Consider the following 18,192-nt stretch of genomic DNA (forward strand, 5'->3'; position numbering starts at 1 on the left):
TACCCTGTTCACCTACCACCATACCCCGTTCACCTACTACCCCGTTCACCTACTACCCCGTTCACCTACTACCATACCCCGTTCACCTACTACCCCGTTTACCTACTACCCCGTTTACCTACCACCATACCCCGTTCACCTACTACCATACCCCGTTCACCTACCACCATACCCCGTTCACCTACCACCATACCCCGTCCACCTACTACCCCGTTCACCTACTACCATACCCCGTTCACCTACTACCCCGTTCACCTACTACCCCGTTTACCTACCACCCCGTTTACCTACCACCATACCCCGTTCACCTACCACCATACCCCGTTCACCTACTACCATACCCCGTTCACCTAATACCATACCCCGTTCACCTAATACCATACCCCGTTCACCTACCACCATACCCCGTTCACCTACCACCATACCCCGTTCACCTACTACCCGTTCACCTACCACCATACCCCGTTCACCTACTACCCCGTTAACCTACTACCATACCCCGTTCACCTATTACCATACCCCGTTCACCTACTACCCCGTTACCCCACCACCATACCCCGTTCACCTACTACCCCGTTCACCTACTACCATACCCCGTTCACCTACTACCCCGTTCACCTACTACCCCGTTTACCTACTACCCCGTTTACCTACCACCATACCCCGTTCACCTACTACCCGTTCACCTACCACCATACCCCGTTCACCTACTACCCCGTTCACCTACTACCATACCCCGTTCACCTACTACCCCGTTCACCTACTACCCCGTTTACCTACTACCCCGTTTACCTACCACCATACCCCGTTCACCTACTACCCGTTCACCTACCACCATACCCCGTTCACCTACTACCATACCCCGTTCACCTACTACCCCGTTTACCTACTACCCCGTTTACCTACCACCATACCCCGTTCACCTACTACCATACCCCGTTCACCTACTACCCCGTTTACCTACTACCCCGTTTACCTACCACCATACCCCGTTCACCTACTACCATACCCCGTTTACCTACCACCATACCCCGTTCACCTACCACCATACCCCGTTCACCTACTACCCCGTTCACCTACTACCATACCCCGTTCACCTACTACCCCGTTCACCTACTACCCCGTTTACCTACCACCATACCCCGTTCACCTACTACCCGTTCACCTACCACCATACCCCGTTCACCTACTACCCCGTTTACCTACTACCCCGTTTACCTACCACCATACCCCGTTCACCTACTACCATACCCCGTTCACCTACTACCCCGTTTACCTACTACCCCGTTTACCTACCACCATACCCCGTTCACCTACTACCATACCCCGTTTACCTACCACCATACCCCGTTCACCTACCACCATACCCCGTTCACCTACTACCCCGTTCACCTACTACCATACCCCGTTCACCTACTACCCCGTTCACCTACTACCCCGTTTACCTACTACCCCGTTTACCTACCACCATACCCCGTTCACCTACTACCATACCCCGTTCACCTACTACCATACCCCATTCACCTACTACCATACCCCATTCACCTACTACCATACCCCGTTCACCTACTACCCCGTTAACTTACCACCGTACCCCGTGCACCTACCACCATACCCCGTTCACCTACCACCATACCCCGTTCACCTACTACCCCGTTCACCTACTACCATACCCCGTTCACCTACTACCATACCCCGTTCACCTACTACCATACACCGTTCACCTACTACCATACCCCGTTCACCTACTACCCCGTTAACCTACCACCATACCCCGTTCACCTACCACCATACCCCGTTCACCTACTACCCCATTCACCTACCACCATACTGTGCCTATTGGACTGTTCCTATTGGACTGTTCCTATTGGACTGTACCTATTGGACTGTACTTATTGGACTGTACCTATTGGACTGTGCCTATTGGACTGTACCTATTGGACTGTGCCTATTGGACTGTGCCTATTGGACTGTGCCTATTGGACTGTACCTATTGGACTGTACCTATTGGACTGTACCTATTGGACTGTACCTATTGGACTGTACCTATTGGACTGTGCCTATTGGACTGTACCTAAATGGGGTCAGCCCTATGTGTGTGTGTGTGTTTGTTTGCTTGCTTGTGCGTCTGTTTGTGCGTCTCACCTCCTTGTCCTGTAGTTTGGTGTAGGAGAAGCAAAGATCAGACTGACTGTTGTTACTGCAGCATTCTATAGAAGTATCCAGCCTCCTGTAAACTACAGGGAGAAATCAGACTGTTGTTACTGCAGCATTCTATAGAAGTATCAAGCCTCCTGTAGACTACAGGGAGAAATCAGACTGTTGTTACTGCAGCATTCTATAGAAGTATCCATCCTCCTGTAGACTACAGGGAGAAATCAGACCAGACTGTTGTTACTGCAGCATTCTATAGAAGTATCCAGCCTCCTGTAAACTACAGGGAGAGATCAGACTGTTGTTACTGCAGCATTCTATAGAAGTATCCATCCTCCTGTAAACTACAGGGAGAAATCAGACTGTTGTTAATGCAGCATTCTATAGAAGTATCCAGCCTCCTGTAAACTACAGGGAGAAATCAGACTGTTGTTAATGCAGCATTCTATAGAAGTATCCAGCCTCCTGTAAACTACAGGGAGAAATCAGACTGTTGTTACTGCAGCATTCTATAGAAGTATCCATCCTCCTGTAAACTACAGGGAGAGATCAGACTGTTGTTACTGCAGCATTCTATAGAAGTATCCAGCCTCCTGTAGACTACAGGGAGAGATCAGATCAGACTGTTGTTAATGCAGCATTCTATAGAAGTATCCATCCTCCTGTAAACTACAGGGAGAGTTCAGACTGTTGTTACTGCAGCATTCTATAGAAGTATCCAGCCTCCTGTAGACTACAGGGAGAGATCAGACTGTTGTTACTGCAGCATTCTATAGAAGTATCCATCCTCCTGTAAACTACAGGGAGAAATCAGACTGTTGTTAATGCAGCATTCTATAGAAGTATCAAGCCTCCTGTAGACTACAGGGAGAAATCAGACTGTTGTTACTGCAGCATTCTATAGAAGTATCCATCCTCCTGTAGACTACAGGAAGAGGAGGGAGAGGACAGAGACAAACAGAGGAAGAGGAAAGTGAGAGAGCGAGAGGAGAGAGTGAAAGAGAGGCATTAGTAACATTGGTGTGTGTGGGGACACAGTATTCGTGTGTGTGTGTGTGTGTGTGTGTGTGTGTGTGTGTGTGTGTGTGTGTGTGTGTACCTCGACCGTGGGCCCAGCTGGGTTGCAGGGTGTGTGTGGGGACGCAGTATCCAGTCTGAGGGGTGTGTGTGAGGGTTGTGAGACAGGAGTTCCAGTCCTCTACTGTTCTGACGTCACAATCCTCCAGCCCCGTCACCATGTCACCTACTGACAGACCTCTAGGACCATCTGCAGGAGAGCCCTGACACACACACACACACACACACACACACACACACACACACACACACACACACACACACAGAGAGAGAGTTAAACACTAGATTGTTACCTTACAAGAGGGCTAAACCAGCTTGTTCACACAAACACACTAGAGCTGGGACAATTAACTGAAAATGATCGACACAGGAATTTTGCTGATATGGTTCATTAGAAGTAGTCGATACTAGAGAAATGTCAAGTTTGAAATGAAATACGTTTGCTAATCTGGGGAATTGTTAAATGGGACAAATGATGGCTTCACACTACCAGTAGTAGTTCAAAGGATAATAAAAACCCTGGTGCACATTCATGTTAGAAACTTAACGTTCTATTTATTATTATCGTATCAATTCAGCTCTTAACCTGTTAGGGCTAGGGGGCAGCATTTGCACGTCTGGATAAAAAAAATGTACCCGATTTAATCTGGTTACGAATCCTACCCAGTAACTAGAATATGCATATACTTATTATATATGGATAGAAAACACCCTAAAGTTTCTAAAACTGTTTGAATGGTGTCTGTGAGTATAACAGAACTCATTTGGCAGGCAAAACCCTGAGACATTTTCTGACAGGAAGTGGATACCTGATGTGTTGTATTACCTTTAAACCTATCCCATTGAAAAACACAGGGGCTGAGGAATATTTTGGCACTTCCTATTGCTTCCACTAGATGTCACCAGCCTTTACAAAGTGTTTTGAGTCTTCTGGAGGGAGATCTGACCGAACAAGAGCCATGGAACGATGATGTCCCATTAGACACCTGGCGCGAGTTCATGTTGGGTACCCTCGTTCCAATACGTTATAAAAGAGTATGCATTCGTCCACCTTGAATATTATTCATGTTCTGGTTAAAAAAGGCCCTAATGATTTATGCTATACAACGTTTGAACGAACGGAAATATATTTTTTCCCCTCGTTCATGACGAGAAGTCCGGCTGGCTTAGATCATGTGCTAACAAGACGGAGATTTTTGGACATAAATGATGAGCTTTTTTGAACAAAACTACATTCGTTATGGACCTGTGATACCTGGAAGTGACATCTGATGAAGAGAATCAAAGGTAATGGATTATTTACATAGATCTCCCCAACATGACGTCTAGTCTGTATCGCAACGCGTATTTTTCTGGGCGCAGTGCTCAGATTATTGCAAAGTGTGATTTCCCAGTAAGGTTATTTTTAAATCTGGCAAGTTGATTGCGTTCAAGAGATGTAAATCTATAATTCTTTAAATGACAATATAATATTTTACCAATGTTTTCTAATTTTAATTATTTAATTTGTGACGCTGACTTGACTGCCGGTTATTGGAGGGAAACGATTTCCTCAACATCAATGCCATAGTAAAACGCTGTTTTTGGATATAAATATGAACTTGATAGAACTAAAAATGCATGCATTGTCTAACATAATGTCCTAGGAGTGTCATCTGATGGAGATTGTAAAAGGTTAGTGCATCATTTTAGCTGGTTTTATGGTTTTGGTGACCCTGTCTTTGACTTGACAAAACATTACACACAACTCTTGTAAATGTACTGTCCTAACATACTCTAAATTTATGCTTTCGCCGTAAAACCTTTTTGAAATCGTAAAACGTGGTTAGATTAAGGAGATGTTTATCTTTCAAAGGGTGTAAAATAGTTGTATGTTTGAAAAATTTGAATTTTGACATTTATTTGGATTCAAATTTGCCGCTCTTGAAATGCACCTGCTGTTGATGGAGTGCACCACGGGTGGCACGCTAGCGTCCCACCTAGCCCATAGAGGTTAACACTACTGTCCCACACTAACCTGCACCACCTCGGAGACGAGGGCTCCAGCCCCAGTGTAGTAAACAGGAAACAGTAAGACAGGCAACAGGAAGAGGAAACACAACGCTGCTACACACAGCACAAAGTTATGCCACACCCCTAGAGAGAGAGAGAGAGAGAGAGAGAGAGAGAGAGAGAGAGAGAGAGAGAGAGAGAGAGAGAGAGAGAGAGAGAGAGAGAGAGAGAGAGAGAGAGAGAGAGAGAGAGAGGAGAGAGAGGAAGGAAGGAAGAGGGGAGGGGAGAGAGAGGAAGGAAGGAGAGAGAGGAGAGGAGGGGAGAGAGAGAGAGGAGAGGAGAGAGAGAGAGAGAGAGGAGAAAGAAGGGAGGGAGAGAGGAGGGAGGAGAGAGAGAGAGAGAGAGAGGGAGGGAGGGAGGGAGGGAGCAAGAGAGGAGAGGGGAAGAGTGAAAGGGGGAGAGAGAGAGGCGAGTTTTGAAGATGGTTAGTTAAAACATGTTCACCGTTAGAGAGTGGTGTCTTAGTGATCACCTGCCAAGTGGACGAACAGATTTGATTCAACATGAACAGAAAACAACGGACGATGTTCTGGTTAGAAGCTACCCAATAGTACACACGCTCTCGTGTGTTTGCTCTCCTAGTTTAGATGTGTGTGTGAGAATCTTACCTGCACAGAAGATGCGTAGCTGTTGGGCAGGTGAGATGAGGTTGAGATGTGTGGTGAAGAGATCTACGAAAGCTCCGGGATAAACCACGAACACAAACACACCGAAACCGTTCACACGTACCTGCTCCCTACACACACACACACACAGAGAGACAGACACCACACACCACACACACACACACACACAGAGAGACAGACACCACACCACCACACACCACACACACACACACACAGACAGACAGACACACAGAGAGACAGACACCACACACAGGGAGACAGACACCACACACCACACCACACACACACACAGAGAGACAGACAGACAGACACACACCACACACACACACACACAGAGAGACAGACACCACACACCACACACACACACACACAGGGAGACAGACACCACACACCACACACACACACACACAGGGAGACAGACACCACACACCACACACACACAGAGAGACAGACACCACACACCACACCACACACACACACAGAGAGACAGACAGACAGACACACACCACACACACACACACACACACAGAGAGACAGACACCACACACCACACACACACACACAGAGAGACAGACAGACAGACAGACAGACACACACCACACCACACCACATACCACACACACACACACACACAGAGACAGACAGACAGACACACACCACACACCACACCACACACACACACACCACACACCACACACACACACCAACACACACACACACACACACACACACACACCACACACACACACAATTTTAAAGGTACCATTTTTTCCATGTGTACAACATCTAAAAACCTGCCTCACAATACTGAGAGCATTTACATTTCCAAAAATAGGTATTTGGTGTTTATTGGTGAAATAAAATAATATTTTTTCAGAGCCCCCGTACTACACAACGACGATGAGGAAGTGAATCGCTGGTTGGAGTACGTGAAAGTTAAATCGCAAAAAAAAAAAGATCCTTAAACATTTGAATTATTTGATTTGCTTTCTGAAGTGATGGGGTGTAAATGCACATTAATCTCAAATTAATTTAATCCTTGTAGTCTGGTGCATATCTGTTTTATCCCAGTTCAGTTAAAGCATGGTCCAGTTAGTGACTCAGTTCAGTTACAGTATGGTCCAGTTAGTGACTCAGTTCAGTTACAGCATGGTCCAGTTAGTGACTCAGTTCAGTTACAGCATGGTCCAGTTAGTGACTCAGTTCAGTTACAGCATGGTCCAGTTAGTGACTCAGTTCAGTTACAACATGGTCCAGTTAGTGACTCAGTTCAGTTACAGCATGGTCCAGTTAGTGACTCAGTTCAGTTACAGCATGGTCCAGTTAGTGACTCAGTTCAGTTACAGCATGGTCCAGTTAGTGACTCAGTTCAGTTACGCATGGTCCAGTTAGTGACTCAGTTCAGTTACAGCATGGTCCAGTTAGTGACTCAGTTCAGTTACAGCATGGTCCAGCTAGTGACTCAGTTCAGTTACAGCATGGTCCAGTTAGTGACTCAGTTCAGTTACAGCATGGTCCAGTTAGTGACTCAGTTCAGTTACAGCATGGTCCAGTTCAGTTACAGCATGGTCCAGTTAGTGACTCAGTTCAGTTACAGCATGGTCCAGCTAGTGACTCAGTTCAGTTACAGCATGGTCCAGTTAGTGACTCAGTTCAGTTACAGCATGGTCCAGTTAGTGACTCAGTTCAGTTACAGCATGGTCCAGTTAGTGACTCAGTTCAGTTACAGCATGGTCCAGTTAGTGACTCAGTTCAGTTACAGCATGGTCCAGTTAGTGACTCAGTTCAGTTACAGCATGGTCCAGTTAGTGACTCAGTTCAGTTACAGCATGGTCCAGTTAGTGACTCAGTTCAGTTACAGCATGGTCCAGTTCAGTTACAGCATGGTCCAGTTAGTGACTCAGTTCAGTTACAGCATGGTCCAGTTCAGTTACAGCATGGTCCAGCTAGTGACTCAGTTCAACATGGTCCAGTTAGTGTGTGTGTGTATATATCTTACCGTATTGCTGCCACGGCATGGCCCAGTTCGTGTATGACCCCACTGACCAGCAGAGCAGAGAAGAAGTAGGCCAGCTGACTGACTGGCAGGTTTATACCTGGGACCTGCACACACACAGCAGTCAGTACACACACACACACACACACACACACACACACACACCAGTCAGTACACACACACACACACACACACACACACACACACACACACACACACACACACCAGTCAGTAACACACACACACACACACACACACACACACACACACACACACACACACACACACACACACACACGTTCTTTGTACGTACCACCACCTGAAGTGTCTGTTGATTGGCTCCCTGAGGGTGGTCTGATGTCATCTGATGGACAGTCTGCTGCAGGGTTCTAATTAGCAGCACCACCGAACCACACATTGACACCAGCCCAAACACTAGACCACTGGTAAACCTGCACACACACATAGACACCAGGCCAAACACTAGACCACTGGTAAACCTGCACACACACATAGACACCAGGCCAAACACTAGACCACTGGTAAACCTGCACACACACATAGACACCAGGCCAAACACTAGACCACTGGTAAACCTGCACACACACATAGACACCAGGCCAAACACTAGACCACTGGTAAACCTGCACACGCACATAGACACCAGGCCAAACACTAGACCACTGGTAAACCTGCACACACAGTGGAACCAGGCACAAGTCTTACCAGAGAGGTAGAGGATATGAGGGTTAAGGGTCAGAGGTCAGGGATTAGAGGTCAGGTCTTACCAGAGGTAGAGGGCGTGGGGGTTAAGGGTTAGAGGTCAGGTCTTGGTAGAGGGCGTGGGGGTTAAGGGTTAGAAGTCAGGTCTTACCAGAGAGGTAGAGGATATGAGGGTTAAGGGTTAGAGGTCAGGTCTTGGTAGAGGTCGTGGGGGTTAAGGGTCAGAGGTCAGGTCTTGGTAGAGGGCGTGGGGGTTAAGGGTCAGAGTTCAGGTCTTACCAGAGGTAGAGGGCGTGGGGGTTAAGGGTCAGGTCTTGGTAGAGGGCGTGGGGGTTAAGGGTCAGAGGTCAGGTCTTACCAGAGGTAGAGGGCGTAGGGGTTAAGGGTCAGGTCTTGGTAGAGGGCATGGGGGTTAAGGGTTAGAGGTCAGGTCTTGGTAGAGGGCGTGGGGGTTAAGGGTCAGAGGTCAGGTCTTACCAGAGGTAGAGGGCGTGGGGGTTGATGCGAGCGCAGCGTGAGAAGAGGCGGTTGAAGAGGGAGGTCTGCCAGCGGATGTGGAACGGAGAGAGAGACAGACCCTTTGACCCTAGCCACATCTCATAACAATGACCATATGACTCAGACAACTGAGGGAGAGGAGGAGAAAGAACGTGTTATAACATCCTCTGCCATTATCCTACACACAATATTCCAAATACCGGTATCGCAAGAATTAAGGTTTTGTGCTTTTTTATTTTATATTTCACCTTTATTTAACCAGGTAGGCTAGTTGAGAACAAGTCCTTTATTTAACCAGGTGGCTAGTGGAGAACAAGTCCTTTATTTAACCAGGTAGGCTAGTTGAGAACAAGTCCTTTATTTAACCAGGTGGCTAGTGGAGAACAAGTCCTTTATTTAACCAGGTAGGCTAGTTGAGAACAAGTCCTTTATTTAACCAGGTAGGCTAGTTGAGAACAAGTCCTTTATTTAACCAGGTAGGCTAGTTGAGAACAAGTCCTTTATTTAACCAGGTAGGCTAGTTGAGAACAAGTCCTTTATTTAACCAGGTAGGCTAGTTGAGAACAAGTCCTTTATTTAACCAGGTAGGCTAGTTGAGAACAAGTCCTTTATTTAACCAGGTGGCTAGTGGAGAACAAGTTCTCATTTACAACTGCGACCTGGCCAAGATAAAGCAAAGCAGTTCGACACAAACAACAACACAGAGTTACACATGGAATAAAGAAACATACAGTCAATAACACAATAGAAAAAAAGAAAGTCTATATACAGTGTGTGCAAATGGCATGAGGAGGTAAGGCAATAAATAGGCCATAGTAGCGAAGTAATTACAATTTAGCAGATTAACACTGGAGTGATAGATGAGCAGATGATGTGTAAGTAGAGATACTGGTGTGCAAAAGAGCAGAAAGTAAATAAAAACAATATGGGGTTGAGGTAGGTAGATTGGGTGGGCTATTTACAGATGGCCTATATACAGCTGCAGCGATCAGTTAGCTGCTCAGATAGCTGATGTTTAAAGTTAGTGAGGGAAATATAAGTCTCCAGCTTCCGCGATTTTTTGCAATTCGTTCCAGTCACTGGCAGCAGAGAGGAAAGGTGGCCAAAGGAGGTGTTGGCTTTGGGGATGACCAGTGAGATATACCTGCTGGAGCGCGTGCTACGGGTGGGTGTTGTTATCGTGACCAGTGAGCTGAGATAAGGCGGAGCTTTACCTAGCATAGACTTATAGATGACCTGGAGCCAGTGGGTCTGGCGACGAATATGTAGCGAGGGCCAGCCGACTACAGCATACAGGTTGCAGTGGTGGGTGGTATAAGGGGCTTTGGTAACAAAACGGATGGCACTGTGATAGACTGAATCCAGTTTGCTGAGTAGAGTATTGGAAGCTATTTTGTAGATGACATCGCCAAAGTCGAGGATCGGTAGGATAGTCAGTTTTACGAGGGTAAGTTTGGCGGCGTGAGTAAAGGATGCTTTGTTGCGATATAGGAAGCCCATTCTAGATTTAATTTTGGATTGGAGATGTTTAATATGAGTCTGGAAGGAGAGTTTACAGTCTAACCAGACACCCAGGTATTTATAGTTGTCCACATATTCTAAGTCAGAACCGTCCAGGGTAGTGATGCTAGACGGGCGGGCGGGTGCAGGCAGCGATCGGTTGAAGAGCATGCATTTAGTTATACTAGCGTTTAAGAACAGTTGGAGGCCACGGAAGGAGAGTTGTATGGCATTGAAGCTCGTTTGGAGGTTAGTTAACACAGTGTCCAAAGAAGGGCCAGAAGTATACAGAATGGTGTCGTCTGCGTAGAGGTGGATCAGGGAATCACCCGCAGCAAGAGCGATATCATTAATATATACAGAGAAAAGAGTCGGACTGAGAATTGAACCCTGTGGCACCCCCATAGAGACTGCCAGAGGTCCGGACAACAGGCCCTCCGATTTGACACACTGAACTCTATCGGATAAGTAGTTAGTGAACCAGGCGAAGCAGTCATTTGAGAAACCAAGGCTGTTGAGTCTGCCGATAAGAATACGGTGATTGACAGAGTCGAAAGCCTTGGCCAGGTCGATAAAGACGGCTGCACAGTATTGTCTTTTATTGATGGCGGTTATGATGTCGTTTAGTACCTTGAGCGTGGCTGAGGTGCACCCATGACCAGCTCGGAAACCAGATTGCACAGTGGAGAAGGTACGGTGGGATTTGAAATGGTCAGTGATCTGTTTATTAACTTGGCTTTCGAAGACTTTAGAGAGGCAGGGCAGGATGGATATGGGTCTATAACAGTTTGGGTCTAGAGTGTCACTTCCTTTGAAGAGGGGGATGACCGCGGCAGCTTTCCAACCTTTAGAGATCTCGGACAATACGAAAGAGTCTTATGACCGTTTCTGTCCGCTTGTTCTCATGTTGTCTTTTTGGTCTGTCTCCTTCACTCCTACTGTGACTGCACTCTCTCATTCACACACACACACACACACACACACACACACACACACACACACACACTCAACAATAAAGATAAGAGCACTTTCACTCTGACAAGCGGTTTGAACTCGCTACTTGCATTTTAGGTTTGGTCCAACAGAATCAGTCTTATGGACATCGAAACATTATTTTACTGTAATAGAGGAGAAAACCTTCCTAACGATACCCTATTTACATCTCAACTCCTCAAATCGCACACAGAGCAGACACTATTAGAACCAACATTGAATATGGAAAATGAATGCTCAGTTTGTCGAACGCGGCATTATGGTAACACTTACAGCTAGAAGGATTTTACCCAAAGACTGTATTACCAGCCGTCTAGTTTTATAAATGTGCAATAAGCATCAAACAATTATATAAGGAATTGGCAAGTTCTTCTCATTGTGAAAAATAAGGTAGGCCACTTGATTTCAACACTTGAACAAAGTGGACTGGATAGCATGCTGCTCAAACAGTTGAAGACGGACAGAAGGATGTGTTCATAACAATTCAACTAACTTTCTATCAAGCAAATAGATCCAAGTTGGCTAGACTTTAAATAGAAAGACTAGCTGGCTAATCACTAACACGTTGTGTTTGGGAGATGTGTTTATAGAAAGACTAGCTGGCTAATCACTAACACGTTGTGTTTGGGAGATGTGTTTATAGAAAGACTAGCTGGCTAATCACTAACATGTTGTGTTTGGGAGATGTGTTTATAGAAAGACTAGCTGGCTAATCACTAACACGTTGTGTTTGGGAGATGTGTTTATAGAAAGACTAGCTGGCTAATCACTAACACGTTGTGTTTGGGAGATGTGTTTATGAGACCTGGGTTAATTTTCTATAATAATATATATAAATATATAAATATAAATATATAAATAATAACTGCTACAAGATGTTGGTCATTAGTAGTAGATACGCATAGTTCTGGTTCAATTTGTTACAAAAAAGTCATTTTCATAGATAGTCGCTGATATGGATTTCATGTCTGTCTATTGCAAAAAAAAACTGGTAAACTATTTTGATAAAATAATTAAAATGACCAATGGTTCTTGTGTTGGTGGAAGGTTTATACTGAATTTAGCCTAGGTATAAAAACACAAGCCCCGTTTGAAATGCAGTGTATTTCACCTTAACTAAGCTTATATAGAGAAAACACACACACACACTATACACCTGAAGTCAGAAGTTTACATACACTTAGGTAGGAGTCATTAAAACTCGTTTTTCAACCAGTCCACAAATGTCTTGTTAACAAACTATAGTTTTGGCAAGTCGGTTAGGACATCTACTTTGTGCATGACACAAGTAATTTTTTTAACAATTGTTTACAGACAGATTATTTCACTTATAATTCACTGTATCACAATTCCAGTGGGTCAGAAGTTTACATACACTAAGTTGACTGTGCCTTTAAACAACTTGGAAAATTCCAGAAAATGATGTCAAGGCTTTAGAAGCTTCTGATAGGCTAATTGACATCATTTGAGTCAATTGGAGGTGTACCTGTGGATGTATTTTAAAGCCTTCCTTCATACTCAGTGCCTCTTTGCTTGACATCATGGGAAAATCAAAAGAAATCAGCCAAGACCTCAGAAAGATAATTGTAGACCTCAACAAGTCTGGTTCATCCTTGGGAGCAATTTCCAAACGCCTGAAGGTACCATGTTAATCTAAACAAACAATAGTACGCAAGTATAAATACCATGGGACCTGCAACCGTCATACCTCTCAGGAAGGAGATGCTTTCTGTAATCGGTATCGGTATCGGCGTTAAAATCATAATCGGTCGACCTCTAGTTTGTACACATGCATGTACACACACTCTCATTCAAATAAACACATACAAGAACACACACATACATGTAATAGTGCCAGACATGCACACAAACATATACAGTTGGCATTGCTGTTATGATTTCAGTTATCCATGATGTCCATTGTTTTAAATGTATTATTTTGTTTACATTTTTTTGCATTGTTGTTTGCTGTTTTCTTCTATGTTTTCGTTTTTTCTCTTTAGTTTATTCTCTTGGTTGTTGGTGCGTTGGGGGGTTCTTGGGGGGAATAGAATTAATTGGATTTTTATTTTCCTCCGGGGGGGACTGTGGGGGGGTCTTGGAGGGTTGAGGGAGCAGCTATTGGGGAACTGTGGGGGGGATCTTGGAGGATTGAGGGAGCAGCTATTGGGGAACTGTGGGGGGGGATCTTGGAGGATTGAGGGAGCAGCTATTGGGGAACTGTGGGGGGATCTTGGAGGATTGAGGGAGCAGCTATTGGGGAACTGTGGGGGGGGATCTTGGAGGATTGAGGGAGCAGCTATTGGGGAACTGTGGGGGGGGATCTTGGAGGATTGAGGGAGCAGCTATTGGGGAACTGTGGGGGGATCTTGGAGGATTGAGGGAGCAGCTATTGGGGAACTGTGGGGGGATCTTGGAGGATTGAGGGAGCAGCTATTGGGGAACTGTGGGGGGATCTTGGAGGAATCGGGTTTCACTAGATTGTGACCATGAAAAAGGACACTATGACATATTTTATATCACTATCATGCACCCTCACACATAAGGATGGCTCTGATGCAGAAAGACTGATACATGTTTGATGGTGTCTTGATGCTGTATTGTTTGTCCTTCATGTTCTAATACTTTAATGTTACCCCTTCCTTGTGTTTTTAGCAATATATATATATATATATATATATATATATATATATATATATATATATATATATATATATATATATATATTTTTTTTAAACGAGTCCTACATCAACATAACCTGAGAGGCCGCTCAGCAAGATAGAAGCAACTGCTCCAAAACCGGCATAATAAAGCCAGACTACAGTTTGCAACTGCACATGGGGACAAAGATGGTACTTTTTGGAGAAATGTCCTCTGGTCTGACGAAACAAAAATAGAACCGTTTGGCCATAATGACCATTGTTATGTTTGGAGGAAAAAGGGGGAGGCTTGCAAGCTGAAGAACACCATCCCAACCGTGAAGCACGGGGGTGGCAGCATCATGTTGTGGGGGTGCTTTGCTGCAGGAGGGACTGGTGCACTTCACAAAATAGATGGTATCATGAGGGTGGAAAATTATGTGCATATATTGAAGCAACATCAGTCAGGAAATTAAAGCTTGGTCACAAATGGGTCTTCCAAATGGACAATGACCCCCAAGCATACTTCCAAAGTTGTGTCAAAATTGCTTAAGGACAACAATGTCAAGGTATTGGAGTGGCCATCACAAAGCCCTGACCTCAATCCTATAGAAGATTTGTGGGCAGAACTGAAAAAGTGTGTGCGAGCAAGGAGGCCTACAAACCTGACTCAGCTACACCAGCTCTGTCAGGAGGAATGGGCCAAAATTCACCCAACTTATTGTGGGAAGCTTGTGGAAAGCCAGCCGAAACGTTTGACCCAAGTTAAACAATTTAAAGGCAATGCTACCAAATACTAATTGAGTGTATGTAAACTTCTGACCCACTGGGAATGTGATGAAAGAAATAAAACCTGAAATAAATCACTCTCTACTATTATTCTGACGTTTCACATTCTTAAAATAAATTGGTGATCCTAACTGACCTAAGACAGGGAATTTTTACTAGGATTAAATGTCAGGAATTGTGAAAAACTGAGTTGAAATGTATTTGGCTAAGGTGTATGTAAACTTCTGACTTCAACTGTATATACAGTGAATCGCCCATAAGTTTGAAAAAATGTAGATATGAATTTTAGGCCATATCATTCTGCCATTTACACCGATCGTCCTAGCCCCCGTACGCACACTGATCGTCCTAGCCCCTACAGGACTGTAACTACCCATTGGATATCATGAAATTGGGGATAAAAAAGGGGAAAACATTTTTAAATTAAAATTCATAAAAGATAAAGTGGTTGTGAGATCAAAAAACCTGAACAAAAAAACTTGGGGAAATCAGTCTTTTTGATTTTGGGGAAATCAGTCTTTTGGATTTTGGGGAAATCAGTCTTTTGGATTTTGGGGAAATCAGTCTTTTGGATTTTGGGGAAATCAGTCTTTTTGATTTTGGGGAAATCAGTCTTTTTTTGCTGTGGTATCAAGTATTGATTTTTCTAATTCTTCCCTCTAGAAGATTTAGCAGAAAATTACAAATGGCACTGAAATCTGCAATAAATAAGTGTTGTACTTCATTTTAAGTCTCTTTTTGAACTTTAACAGCTACATTAAATCTATCCAAATCAATGTAAAATTCAAATCAAACTTTATTCGTCACATGCGCCGAATACAACAAGTGTAGACCTTACTGTGAAATGCTTACTTACAAGCCCTTAACCACCAGTGCAGTTCAAGAAAGAGTTAAGAAAATATTTACTAGATAAACTCAAGTAAAAAATAAAAAACACAATAAAATAACAATAACGAGGCTATATACAGGAGGTACCGGTACCGAGTCAATGTGCGAGGGTTTAGTTTAGTCGAGGTAATTTGTACATGTAGGTAGGGGTGAAGTGGCTGTGCATAGATAATAAACAGAGAGTAGCAGCAGTGTACAATATAAATGGGGGGGGGTTCAATGTAAATAGTCCGGTGGCCATTTGATTAATTGTTCAGCAGTCTGATGGCTTGGGGGTAGAAGCCTTGGTGCCCTGGTACCGCTTTCCGTGCGGTAGCAGAGAAACAGCCTATGACTGGGGTGACTGGAGTCTCTGACAATTTTTGGGGCCTTCCTTTGACACCGCCTGGTATATAGATCCTGGATGGCAGGCAGCTTGGCCCCAGTGATGTACTGGGCTGTACGCACTTCCCTCTGTAGCTCCTTACGGTCAGATGCCGAGCAGTTGCCATACCAGGCAGTGATGCAACCTGCTCTCGATGGTGCAGCTGTAGAACTTTTTGAGGATCTGGGGACCCATGCCAAATCTTTTCAGTCTCCTGAGCGGGAAAAGGTGTTGTCGTGCCCTCTTCACGACTGTCTTGGTGTGTTTGGACCATGACAGTTATTTGGACTATGAACACAAGGGCATGCTAATTTAAAAGATGGCTAGTCATTATTAGCCTGGTTCTGTATGGAATGCAGGAACATTATGGAACACTAACGAAATGGTGCAACTAAATGACGTTCTGGTGCCACCAAATGAAAAGGTTGGTAGGACAGTAGTAATGTTACGGTTGTTTCCGAAGCTCCGAGGCATGCATCGACATTGCTAAGCAGTTTGCCTCGAAACAGTGTGCTGATGCTTGTATCACTTTATCAGAAATATGTGATCAATGACGTCCGATGCTTAGTTTTGTCGAACAACCATTGGTTTGGTAGAAGACAAAAGGCTACCCTGTGATACGGAATATGCGACGTTATTTATAATTATTTGGCTGTTCTAAATTCTTTTCACCAGCAGGTGCGACTAGCCCCTATATAGCAGTGACCCCAACACCATTTCTGAGTCCTAACTAGCCCCTGGCCATCTTTTACCCCAGTTTAATCAGCTGTGTTTGTTAGGGATGTGGGAAAGTGTAACCCAGCTCTGGATCCCTGGTCTAGACACTTCACTGCCAGGCCTGGACAGAGCAGAATGTATACAAATCCTACTACATGCATCGTTCTGTACATGGATCACCATGTGACCATAACACGTTTCTAGCTATTACAGGAAACACATTCTACTATGTCAGATGGAAACATAGCGGAATAGTGAACTAGTTAGTTAACGTTAGTTAATTACATAACAATACATTACTCGTTAGATCTGGTCCGTCGTGCAGATAACTTGGTCGAGGGACCGGATCTAATGACTAACGTTAGCGAGCATATAGTCAGTAAAACGTTACCTTCAGAAGCACGTCTGTTAGATAGACGAAACACCAGCCGCCCAAAACACACACGACGAGCGGCACGGGAATCATGGCGAGAGAAAGAACAGACACATACAGCGGGAAATAAATATAACTCAATCTCTACACGGTTAGAGACCAGCTCATGATTCGGTATTGTTGCTAACCGACTGTTTACTGAAACCTTCACCACTGTGCGACGCCACTTCCGGGTTGCTGACGTAAGGCCAGAGCAGTCGATAAGGTCAGACAGTAAAAGATCGTCCCGGTAAACCAGAGCAGTCGATAAGGTCAGACAGTAAAAGATCGTCCCGGTAAACCAGAGCAGTCGATAAGGTCAGACAGTAAAAGATCGTCCCGGTAAACCAGAGCAGTCGATAAGGTCAGACAGTAAAGTGGAGAAGGATCGTCCCGGTAAATGACGGTGTTGTGCTGAAAACCTGCTGCCAGAATCCCCGCACACACTCAGTTCTTCATTGCTGCGACTTGCTTGCTAGTTGAAATTTCTGCTCTTCACTCCGTTGTCAGTTTAGCCAACATTTCACTGATCTTAGTAGCAAAAAGCATTTTTTATTTGTGTCCTTCAAGGCAGCTGTCAATGATCACGTTAGGCTGCGTTTCATTTCATTTTTATGGCGGTTTGATTGTGGGGGAGGCACTAGTAATGTCTCCAGTTTTCGGTTTGGCCATTTGTTTCAAGTGTATTAGTCTATAAATACATTTATTTGTTTCAAGTGTATTAGTCTATAAATACATCTATTTGTTTCAAGTGTATTAGTCTA

General features: G+C 44.6%; 1 protein-coding gene across 6 annotated transcripts; it reads right to left on the reverse strand.

Moving 5' to 3' along the window:
- Positions 1 to 1,813: 1,813 nt before the first annotated feature.
- LOC123723787 (membrane-bound transcription factor site-2 protease) lies at positions 1,814 to 17,888 on the reverse strand. Of its 6 annotated transcripts, none has more exons than XM_045711858.1 (8): positions 17,408 to 17,887; positions 9,106 to 9,254; positions 8,219 to 8,597; positions 7,909 to 8,012; positions 5,892 to 6,019; positions 5,249 to 5,367; positions 3,254 to 3,434; positions 1,814 to 2,237 (listed from the first exon to the last, which is right to left on the reverse strand). In XM_045711858.1, exons 1-8 carry the CDS (start codon positions 17,480 to 17,482, stop codon positions 2,047 to 2,049), a joined length of 1,326 nt encoding a protein of 441 aa, XP_045567814.1. In that variant the 5' UTR covers positions 17,483 to 17,887; the 3' UTR covers positions 1,814 to 2,046. The 6 variants fall into 6 exon arrangements, with proteins under 6 accessions (XP_045567814.1, XP_045567820.1, XP_045567819.1 ...); XM_045711864.1 differs by having other exon boundaries at positions 1,987 to 2,237; positions 8,219 to 8,357; positions 17,408 to 17,809; XM_045711863.1 differs by lacking the exon at positions 1,814 to 2,237 and adding an exon at positions 2,346 to 2,434 and having other exon boundaries at positions 17,408 to 17,881.
- Positions 17,889 to 18,192: the final 304 nt, after the last annotated feature.

This window comes from Salmo salar, unplaced genomic scaffold (genome assembly GCF_905237065.1).
Source record: "Salmo salar unplaced genomic scaffold, Ssal_v3.1, whole genome shotgun sequence".
Classification (NCBI taxonomy): Eukaryota; Metazoa; Chordata; class Actinopteri; order Salmoniformes; family Salmonidae; genus Salmo; species Salmo salar.